Genomic DNA, 12294 nt, shown 5'->3' with positions numbered 1-12294 from the left:
TCCAGTCCTGGTGGTCTGTCCAAATCTCATAGGTCCCCTCCGCCAACGCGTTTCAGACTAGTTCTGTCCTTTATCAAGGCTTGGAGACATGTTCCCCTGCCAGGGTATTTATACCCAAACACACAATTTAAAAAAACGACCTAATTCCAGACATAGATTACTAACCACTAATCCAATCCTATGTAAGTCCATGAAAATTCCTGTACTCCACACCAATTCTTATAATAGCCGGCTTATGCTGACACTGAGATCAGCTGTTACACTGCCGGCTATTCGCGCCGTTCCGGAACTTCCGTGCGTTCCACTATGCACGGAAGCCGGAAGCTTCTTGCGTTCCACTTGTCCGGACCCACTATCGTGGGATACATCATCCGGATGTGCCTCGCGGTCTTGAGATGGCTTGAATCTCCAAAGCTTTATGCAGCGTTATGCGTGTCACGCTGCACGAGTCCCGGAAATCATACGGGACCATTGTGGAGAAATAAGGAGGACCACATTTAAGGACCTATTCCAGATAATATAACCACATGCGCATATTGTCCACCATCTTGGTAGACAATTTGATAGGGTACGGTTCCCATCTTAAAGTACCATATAGAAATTATTGGTTTAATGGTTTTACACTATATTACTGTCTTTTTCTTACATGTTATATGAGTAACCCTCAGAAATACATTTGAAGGAGGGACATCAAAAGGAGCGCTTGAAAGAACTGTCGGTATCTTCTTTCTGTTGGTCATATGTGTGGTGTGTTTGGTGACACACTTACCGTACAGGTCAGGCTGCTCCGCAGCGCAGTATTTGATTTCAAAAACCCTTTTTGCATTGCTTGTATTTCCTTCACCTACTGAAATTGAATTCTGCAGCTAAAATGTTTAGTCTAAGGGAAGAGAGAATAAACGCCTATAAAACAGTGTTTGATTCATCAACAAGAGAACTAGAAGCCTTAGATGAAAATTTAGATGATGTGTTGATTAAATTGGAAAAAGCCCTCTTAAAAGAGAGCAAAATTTGGTGGGAAGTGGCCACCCTCGAGAAGTACATTTCTGCCAATCTTGTACCTAGGGGTTTAAAAATTGATAAAAAAATCAGCCACACCACCCCAACAGAATTATTCCAAAAAAAATGGGATAACATTCTAAAAAATTGTTCAGTTGAATTAATGCAACTAATCATCATGGAAAGAAAAGAAAATTTGAATAATTTAGACGGTGAAATAAAAGAGTATAGAAATGTTGTCCAACCATTCTCCGACCAAAAGTTCTATAAAGAACAGGAGGAGATTATTAGCAATAGAATCAACAAAGCAGAGAAAATCCTAATTAATAGAAAAGTAAAAAAATTTCAAAGGGATACTAAAGAAAATCAAGAAAAAGACAATCCTGTCATAATTGTAAAAGAAAAAGAACAAGGCAGAGTTCAAAGAGATATTATAAGAGAAAAAGGTAGAAACCCTTACAGAAAAGCAACACAAGGTAACTATAGCAACCATCAAAATAGAAGGAGGGACAGACAGGATTGGAGAAATAATAGAAGGGATCACTCCTTGGAACATCTCCGAGGTAGGGAAAGAGTAAGAACTCCTATAAAAAGAACAAGAAACCATGGGGACTATCATATAAGGAATTATGAGACCCCACAATATTATAAACCACAATCGCCAATAAGAAGGAGACCGGCCCCGGTTCTATATAAAAATTCACCTATACCAACTAGAAATAGATTTTCCCCATTAAAGAGGGTGGATTCCCCCTACCCTTTTTTAGCAAAAAGGAGAGGGAATTTCGATCACCACCTCACACAAAACGAAGGGGAACGAGGGGAGGTCTAAATAAACATAAAGAAAAAATTAAACAAAAAAGAAAAGAAAAACGCAGAAATATGGGTCAAATTTTACAAAATATAGAGGAGGGCACAAATCTTACCATTGAAAAAGTAAAAATTTTCAATCTGAGTGACCATCTCTTACTTGAGGAAGAAAGATCACTTCTAGAGAAGGGGTTAAATTTTTGTCCCGCCACAGGAATTAATCAATTTAATGTTTTTGTCGACGTACAAAAATTCCTGAGAAAATTGACCTTAAAAAAGTTCTTTGAACAAAAAAAGGAGGATCCAAATATCCTGGAGGAGTCACAGACTCCTTTCAGGCCCAAATCCACATTCTACCCTACCTACCTGAAGGGTTGCTTTATAGACACCTTTGGGAGTCTAGTAGTGGAAGACCTACAAAAATTGGGAGAAAAACCCGACAAGAAAAAAACAAATTTATCGCAAAAGGAAAGACTGGCCATAAAAAAACTAGTGGAAAAAGAAAACTTAATCATTAAACCGGCCGATAAGGGGGGGGGGGATAGTCATTTTTAATAAAATAGACTATGAATCAGAAATCTATCGACAATTGGCTGACCAAAGCACATATAAAAAAATGAGGGGAGACCCAACAAAGAAAATGTCCCTGGTTCTAAAAAATACCTTGGATAAATTTCATAGGAATGGCACCCTATCTGATAAAGAATATAAATTTTTAAACGTGGAAGATCCGATTATTCCCACGATTTATATCTTACCTAAGGTGCACAAAAGCACCACTAAACCACCAGGGAGACCCATCATTTCGGGTATGGAATCCCTGACAGCCAATCTGTCACTTTTTATTGATTCTTTCCTTCAACCCCTTGTACTTAAGAATCGCTCGCACCTTAAGGACACCACTGAAGTCCTCCAATTTTTAGAAGAATTCGACTGGAGTGAAGACTTCCATCTAATAACTGCCGATGTTAGTTCACTCTATACTATTATTGAACATGCACAGGGTATAGAGGCAACCAAAAAAGCACTCCGCACTTCAAATCTTAAAAACCATCTACAAGAATTTTTAATTGAAAGTATTACATTCATTTTAAATAATAACTATTTTGTTTTTAAGGGAGATTTTTATATTCAGAAACGAGGTACGGCCATGGGCACCAGGTTCGCCCCAAGTTATGCGAATCTCTTCATGGGAGCATGGGAGGAAGAGTTTGTATACAACAATAATCCATTTGGGGCGAACCTGGTGTCATGGCGTCGGTACATAGACGACATTTTATTTATATGGAAGGGAGACGAGGAGGTTTTAAATCAGTTTTGCAATTATTTAAATACAAATATGTACAACATTGTGCTTACATATGAAATTAGCAAGCAAAAAGTAAGCTTTCTTGACCTCGAGATCTATGTAGAAGAGGGCAAGGTCAAAACGAAAAATTATATAAAGGAGACAGACTCCAGGTCTTATATTAACAGGGACAGTTGCCACCAAGACATCTGGCTCAATTCAATACCTATAGGGCAATTCAAAAGGTTGAAAAGGAATTGCTCTGAGCCAGAGGTATTTAATCAACAGGTTGAAGAAATGAAACAAAATTTCCTGTCTAGTGGATATAACAGACAGGATTTAGAAAAATCCATTACCATTGTCCAAAACATCGACCGAAAGGAATTATTGAAGAAGAAACAACCTCAACTGCCCACAAATTCAGACACATTCAAATGGTCTTTTATTTCTGATTTTACCACCCAACACGGCAAGGTCAGGAATATTGTTAAAAAACATTGGCCCATTTTGAAAAGGGATCCTATCATTGGTAACCTGTTGCCCGACTTACCAAAATGCATCTTCAGACGGGCCCCTAATTTAAAATCTAAACTTACAAAAAGCCTGTGTCCTAGTTCTCCCACAAGGGACACCATACTAACTAAAGGTTTTTTTAGGTGTGGGTCATGTCTGGGCTGCAAGTGTGTGACTAATAAATTCGGAAATAAACTCACAGAATTGCATATGAATGGACAGAAGTGCAATATTAAAGACTTTCTCACATGTCACTCGGTCAACATCATCTATGTGATTGAGTGTGCATGTGCAAAGTTTTATATAGGCCGCACTAGCAGATCCTTAAAAATAAGGATGGGGGAACACCTCCGTAATATCAAAAAAGGCCTTGAGAATCACGCACTTTCTCTGCACTTTAAAGAAAATCATGACTGTGATCCCAAATGTATAAAAAATTTCGCAGCTCTCAAAAAGATCAATGCTGGAGAAAGGGGCGGAGACATTGCCACTAAATTAGCTAAATGTGAGATGAACATGATATACCAATACAAAACCCTTATGCCAAATGGTCTGAATAAAGACTTCGAGTTAAAATGGTTTTTATAAATTTTTAATGTATTTCGTTGTTGGAAAAAGTTTTTATCATTTTGTCTTCCCATATTTATTGTCGCATTTTTCCCCCTTTTTAAGAAATTATGGAAATTGTAGTATCATGAATGTTTTTTAATCTTATTTATTCTTTATTCTTGTAATGGGATTTTGATATGAGATTGGATAATAATCATCTTTTTTCATTCCGTTTCTTTCCATATTAAATATGCCCGGCTAAAAACGCTGCCATGGTAATTGTAGAAAAAAATGGCGGTGGAACGCATTGATTTCCGGGACTCGTGCAGCGTGACACGCATAACGCTGCATAAAGCTTTGGAGATTCAAGCCATCTCAAGACCGCGAGGCACATCCGGATGATGTATCCCACGATAGTGGGTCCGGACAAGTGGAACGCAAGAAGCTTCCGGCTTCCGTGCATAGTGGAACGCACGGAAGTTCCGGAACGGCGCGAATAGCCGGCAGTGTAACAGCTGATCTCAGTGTCAGCATAAGCCGGCTATTATAAGAATTGGTGTGGAGTACAGGAATTTTCATGGACTTACATAGGATTGGATTAGTGGTTAGTAATCTATGTCTGGAATTAGGTCGTTTTTTTAAATTGTGTGTTTGGGTATAAATACCCTGGCAGGGGAACATGTCTCCAAGCCTTGATAAAGGACAGAACTAGTCTGAAACGCGTTGGCGGAGGGGACCTATGAGATTTGGACAGACCACCAGGACTGGAACAATCATCAGCATCCAGGGACGCCTGAAGTGTTACTATCTATGCTGTTTGAGTCTGCTTTTTGCAAGTAGACATTTCGCTCTGGTGAGAGTCCAAGACTTATATCCCATGTTTTATGTTGAATGTTTTAAATTGTGTCTTCATTAAAACGGTATTTCACCATATGGAGATATTCTTTTGCATATTCCCATCATACGGGACCATTGTGGAGAAATAAGGAGGACCACATTTAAGGACCTATTCCAGATAATATAACCACATGCGCATATTGTCCACCATCTTGGTAGACAATTTGATAGGGTACGGTTCCCATCTTAAAGTACCATATAGAAATTATTGGTTTAATGGTTTTACACTATATTACTGTCTTTTTCTTACATGTTATATGAGTAACCCTCAGAAATACATTTGAAGGAGGGACATCAAAAGGAGCGCTTGAAAGAACTGTCGGTATCTTCTTTCTGTTGGTCATATGTGTGGTGTGTTTGGTGACACACTTACCGTACAGGTCAGGCTGCTCCGCAGCGCAGTATTTGATTTCAAAAACCCTTTTTGCATTGCTTGTATTTCCTTCACCTACTGAAATTGAATTCTGCAGCTAAAATGTTTAGTCTAAGGGAAGAGAGAATAAACGCCTATAAAACAGTGTTTGATTCATCAACAAGAGAACTAGAAGCCTTAGATGAAAATTTAGATGATGTGTTGATTAAATTGGAAAAAGCCCTCTTAAAAGAGAGCAAAATTTGGTGGGAAGTGGCCACCCTCGAGAAGTACATTTCTGCCAATCTTGTACCTAGGGGTTTAAAAATTGATAAAAAAATCAGCCACACCACCCCAACAGAATTATTCCAAAAAAAATGGGATAACATTCTAAAAAATTGTTCAGTTGAATTAATGCAACTAATCATCATGGAAAGAAAAGAAAATTTGAATAATTTAGACGGTGAAATAAAAGAGTATAGAAATGTTGTCCAACCATTCTCCGACCAAAAGTTCTATAAAGAACAGGAGGAGATTATTAGCAATAGAATCAACAAAGCAGAGAAAATCCTAATTAATAGAAAAGTAAAAAAATTTCAAAGGGATACTAAAGAAAATCAAGAAAAAGACAATCCTGTCATAATTGTAAAAGAAAAAGAACAAGGCAGAGTTCAAAGAGATATTATAAGAGAAAAAGGTAGAAACCCTTACAGAAAAGCAACACAAGGTAACTATAGCAACCATCAAAATAGAAGGAGGGACAGACAGGATTGGAGAAATAATAGAAGGGATCACTCCTTGGAACATCTCCGAGGTAGGGAAAGAGTAAGAACTCCTATAAAAAGAACAAGAAACCATGGGGACTATCATATAAGGAATTATGAGACCCCACAATATTATAAACCACAATCGCCAATAAGAAGGAGACCGGCCCCGGTTCTATATAAAAATTCACCTATACCAACTAGAAATAGATTTTCCCCATTAAAGAGGGTGGATTCCCCCTACCCTTTTTTAGCAAAAAGGAGAGGGAATTTCGATCACCACCTCACACAAAACGAAGGGGAACGAGGGGAGGTCTAAATAAACATAAAGAAAAAATTAAACAAAAAAGAAAAGAAAAACGCAGAAATATGGGTCAAATTTTACAAAATATAGAGGAGGGCACAAATCTTACCATTGAAAAAGTAAAAATTTTCAATCTGAGTGACCATCTCTTACTTGAGGAAGAAAGATCACTTCTAGAGAAGGGGTTAAATTTTTGTCCCGCCACAGGAATTAATCAATTTAATGTTTTTGTCGACGTACAAAAATTCCTGAGAAAATTGACCTTAAAAAAGTTCTTTGAACAAAAAAAGGAGGATCCAAATATCCTGGAGGAGTCACAGACTCCTTTCAGGCCCAAATCCACATTCTACCCTACCTACCTGAAGGGTTGCTTTATAGACACCTTTGGGAGTCTAGTAGTGGAAGACCTACAAAAATTGGGAGAAAAACCCGACAAGAAAAAAACAAATTTATCGCAAAAGGAAAGACTGGCCATAAAAAAACTAGTGGAAAAAGAAAACTTAATCATTAAACCGGCCGATAAGGGGGGGGGGATAGTCATTTTTAATAAAATAGACTATGAATCAGAAATCTATCGACAATTGGCTGACCAAAGCACATATAAAAAAATGAGGGGAGACCCAACAAAGAAAATGTCCCTGGTTCTAAAAAATACCTTGGATAAATTTCATAGGAATGGCACCCTATCTGATAAAGAATATAAATTTTTAAACGTGGAAGATCCGATTATTCCCACGATTTATATCTTACCTAAGGTGCACAAAAGCACCACTAAACCACCAGGGAGACCCATCATTTCGGGTATGGAATCCCTGACAGCCAATCTGTCACTTTTTATTGATTCTTTCCTTCAACCCCTTGTACTTAAGAATCGCTCGCACCTTAAGGACACCACTGAAGTCCTCCAATTTTTAGAAGAATTCGACTGGAGTGAAGACTTCCATCTAATAACTGCCGATGTTAGTTCACTCTATACTATTATTGAACATGCACAGGGTATAGAGGCAACCAAAAAAGCACTCCGCACTTCAAATCTTAAAAACCATCTACAAGAATTTTTAATTGAAAGTATTACATTCATTTTAAATAATAACTATTTTGTTTTTAAGGGAGATTTTTATATTCAGAAACGAGGTACGGCCATGGGCACCAGGTTCGCCCCAAGTTATGCGAATCTCTTCATGGGAGCATGGGAGGAAGAGTTTGTATACAACAATAATCCATTTGGGGCGAACCTGGTGTCATGGCGTCGGTACATAGACGACATTTTATTTATATGGAAGGGAGACGAGGAGGTTTTAAATCAGTTTTGCAATTATTTAAATACAAATATGTACAACATTGTGCTTACATATGAAATTAGCAAGCAAAAAGTAAGCTTTCTTGACCTCGAGATCTATGTAGAAGAGGGCAAGGTCAAAACGAAAAATTATATAAAGGAGACAGACTCCAGGTCTTATATTAACAGGGACAGTTGCCACCAAGACATCTGGCTCAATTCAATACCTATAGGGCAATTCAAAAGGTTGAAAAGGAATTGCTCTGAGCCAGAGGTATTTAATCAACAGGTTGAAGAAATGAAACAAAATTTCCTGTCTAGTGGATATAACAGACAGGATTTAGAAAAATCCATTACCATTGTCCAAAACATCGACCGAAAGGAATTATTGAAGAAGAAACAACCTCAACTGCCCACAAATTCAGACACATTCAAATGGTCTTTTATTTCTGATTTTACCACCCAACACGGCAAGGTCAGGAATATTGTTAAAAAACATTGGCCCATTTTGAAAAGGGATCCTATCATTGGTAACCTGTTGCCCGACTTACCAAAATGCATCTTCAGACGGGCCCCTAATTTAAAATCTAAACTTACAAAAAGCCTGTGTCCTAGTTCTCCCACAAGGGACACCATACTAACTAAAGGTTTTTTTAGGTGTGGGTCATGTCTGGGCTGCAAGTGTGTGACTAATAAATTCGGAAATAAACTCACAGAATTGCATATGAATGGACAGAAGTGCAATATTAAAGACTTTCTCACATGTCACTCGGTCAACATCATCTATGTGATTGAGTGTGCATGTGCAAAGTTTTATATAGGCCGCACTAGCAGATCCTTAAAAATAAGGATGGGGGAACACCTCCGTAATATCAAAAAAGGCCTTGAGAATCACGCACTTTCTCTGCACTTTAAAGAAAATCATGACTGTGATCCCAAATGTATAAAAAATTTCGCAGCTCTCAAAAAGATCAATGCTGGAGAAAGGGGCGGAGACATTGCCACTAAATTAGCTAAATGTGAGATGAACATGATATACCAATACAAAACCCTTATGCCAAATGGTCTGAATAAAGACTTCGAGTTAAAATGGTTTTTATAAATTTTTAATGTATTTCGTTGTTGGAAAAAGTTTTTATCATTTTGTCTTCCCATATTTATTGTCGCATTTTTCCCCCTTTTTAAGAAATTATGGAAATTGTAGTATCATGAATGTTTTTTAATCTTATTTATTCTTTATTCTTGTAATGGGATTTTGATATGAGATTGGATAATAATCATCTTTTTTCATTCCGTTTCTTTCCATATTAAATATGCCCGGCTAAAAACGCTGCCATGGTAATTGTAGAAAAAAATGGCGGTGGAACGCATTGATTTCCGGGACTCGTGCAGCGTGACACGCATAACGCTGCATAAAGCTTTGGAGATTCAAGCCATCTCAAGACCGCGAGGCACATCCGGATGATGTATCCCACGATAGTGGGTCCGGACAAGTGGAACGCAAGAAGCTTCCGGCTTCCGTGCATAGTGGAACGCACGGAAGTTCCGGAACGGCGCGAATAGCCGGCAGTGTAACAGCTGATCTCAGTGTCAGCATAAGCCGGCTATTATAAGAATTGGTGTGGAGTACAGGAATTTTCATGGACTTACATAGGATTGGATTAGTGGTTAGTAATCTATGTCTGGAATTAGGTCGTTTTTTTAAATTGTGTGTTTGGGTATAAATACCCTGGCAGGGGAACATGTCTCCAAGCCTTGATAAAGGACAGAACTAGTCTGAAACGCGTTGGCGGAGGGGACCTATGAGATTTGGACAGACCACCAGGACTGGAACAATCATCAGCATCCAGGGACGCCTGAAGTGTTACTATCTATGCTGTTTGAGTCTGCTTTTTGCAAGTAGACATTTCGCTCTGGTGAGAGTCCAAGACTTATATCCCATGTTTTATGTTGAATGTTTTAAATTGTGTCTTCATTAAAACGGTATTTCACCATATGGAGATATTCTTTTGCATATTCCCATCATACGGGACCATTGTGGAGAAATAAGGAGGACCACATTTAAGGACCTATTCCAGATAATATAACCACATGCGCATATTGTCCACCATCTTGGTAGACAATTTGATAGGGTACGGTTCCCATCTTAAAGTACCATATAGAAATTATTGGTTTAATGGTTTTACACTATATTACTGTCTTTTTCTTACATGTTATATGAGTAACCCTCAGAAATACATTTGAAGGAGGGACATCAAAAGGAGCGCTTGAAAGAACTGTCGGTATCTTCTTTCTGTTGGTCATATGTGTGGTGTGTTTGGTGACACACTTACCGTACAGGTCAGGCTGCTCCGCAGCGCAGTATTTGATTTCAAAAACCCTTTTTGCATTATTAATAATTTTAGCCTTTTCTCCAATGCAGTCATGCATGCATTTGCATCATTTTGATTAGACTACAGCCATTCCCTCTACCTTGGTCTCCAGCTGGTACAAAATGCAGCTGCCAGACTGTTAACCAACCAGCCCCTTTCCAGCCACATAAAACTCATTCCCTACTCCCTCTACTGGCTGACTGTAAGATGGTAAATAATCTTCAAGATTGGCTTACTGTCTTTTACAACCCTATGTGACCAGGGCTCTGCTTAAGGTTCCCTGGTCACATAGGGCTGTAAAAGCCAGTAACACAGATTACTATGATCTGTAGATGAAGTACCTAGAATCTCCCATAATTCAGCTGGGGGTCAAGCTCCAACTCTATGGAGCTCTCTTTCCCCATACAGATTCAAAGGCCCCCACTCTAGAATCCTTCAAAAACTGTCTCTATCTCCTTGATGTCCCTGAAGTATCTCCATGCTCTTTGTAATTTTATGAATGCCTTTCAGTACTTAATTACTCATGTACTATGCTGTGTTCATTCTATTTCTTGAGTGCCTTAAGTCCTATTGGAGAACAAGCGCTATATATAAATGGATCACTATTATATGTATCATTTCATTTGGGTGGGGGGGGGGGGGTGTAGTTGTTGGCTTACTCAGTAACATTTTTTTTAATACATTTTCACCATTGGGTGGTACATAAGGGCACTTACAAACTTTTGACTTGGGGCTGCAATATATATCTAGGGGATGCGGTCAATTTCACGGCGGTCAAAATCCCGATGCCGGAATCCCGACTGCCGAAATCCCAAAACTTTCTCCCTCTGTGGGTGTCCACGACACCCATAGAGGGAGAATAAATTAGCGTGCCGAGCGTAACGAGGCACCGGGCCCGCTGCATGGTGAGCGCAGGGGGTGATCCTTGCCCCCCCCTGTTGGAATTCCGACATTGTGATTTTGACCGCCGGGATTCCATACCGAATCCATATCTAGCTATGGCCCTGGACCTGCTCATTGTAATATGATATATAAGATGAACTGGAGGGCATTATGATATTACATAATATACATCCATGGCATGCAGGGACAAGTAGTCCCACAATAGTTGGCATGTCACAAGTTGTGATATAATGCCTGCTTCTCAAACATATGATGTTGGCTATTTGTGGTGTTCTTGAGAAATGTAAGACCAGCTGAATAAGAATGCATGTCAGTGGAATCTATAATCTGTAAAGCGCATTGGGCCAAAGCCTCCTTCTCACACAATGTATGGTTTGGATAACGTACAGTGATTATATTGGAGTGTTGGTGTAAGCCGGAAATGCCCCAGATTGCATGGACAGGTCATTACTAAGAGCAATCAATTAAGCTTTGAAGGGTCTCCTTTGTCGGACATTAAATTCTTTCCTCTCTTCTCCCCTGTACAGATGTCAATGTCGCCATCCGGAAAATCGCCACTCTGCTGAAACCGGACAAAGATATTGTTCAGAATGGAGAGCACATGGTTATTAGAACACTGAGCACTTTTAGAAACTACATCATGGAGTTTGATGTGGGAAAGGAATTTGAAGAGGATTTGTCTGGAGTAGATGATCGCAAATGCATGGTATAAACTAAGACCAGATTAGTCCACTTATTTAACAAAGGGTGCCTTAGTGAGCAGCTTAGTTTCCTGTATCCCCTTAGTGTATTAGCCTCTAGGTAGGTAGTTAATTTTCGTGAATGTAACTTGATTGTAGCAGAGCTGTGCTCACATGTTCCTCCATCCTACACACTGTGAACTATTATATACTTGAGCTGTCCATTGCTGCATCACCCATGTATTCTTACCGGCATGCCCAGCCTTTAAAAAAAAAATATTATTCACATGTTTTCTGCACGCATATTATTTGGGACTGAAATTAGCACCTCTACAGAATATATACTTGGGCACATTTTTATTTTTTATTAACCTTTTGCTTCTATAGTGACCGTTTATCCTGTTGTGCTTTATTAGACTTCTATGATCTAGCTCATTTCCTTGAGATTCCACAATGTACCTGGGAATTGGGGCACTATGATCCTGCTACAAAGGCTCTTTGCTGCTTGGTGGTCTCTGAATTTATAACTGGAAGCACCAGCATGGCTTGTTTTTATTTAGAAGATGTTTCTTATATAGCACAGC

General features: G+C 38.9%; 1 protein-coding gene across 1 annotated transcript in view; it reads left to right on the top strand.

The window, feature by feature from the left end:
- RBP1 (retinol binding protein 1) overlaps positions 1-12294 on the top strand; it is a 35811-nt gene that overhangs the window by 9267 nt on the left and 14250 nt on the right. The window contains exon 2 of the mRNA XM_083178306.1: positions 11558-11736. Coding sequence (XP_083034432.1) covers positions 11558-11736 — 179 coding nt within the window. The remainder of the gene's footprint in view (positions 1-11557; positions 11737-12294) is intronic.

Source organism: Crinia signifera, chromosome 3 (genome assembly GCF_055691185.1).
Source record: "Crinia signifera chromosome 3, ASM5569118v1, whole genome shotgun sequence".
Classification (NCBI taxonomy): Eukaryota; Metazoa; Chordata; class Amphibia; order Anura; family Myobatrachidae; genus Crinia; species Crinia signifera.
The sequence above is the reverse complement of the archived record's forward strand: the minus strand, read 5'-3'. Positions and strand labels throughout refer to the sequence as shown.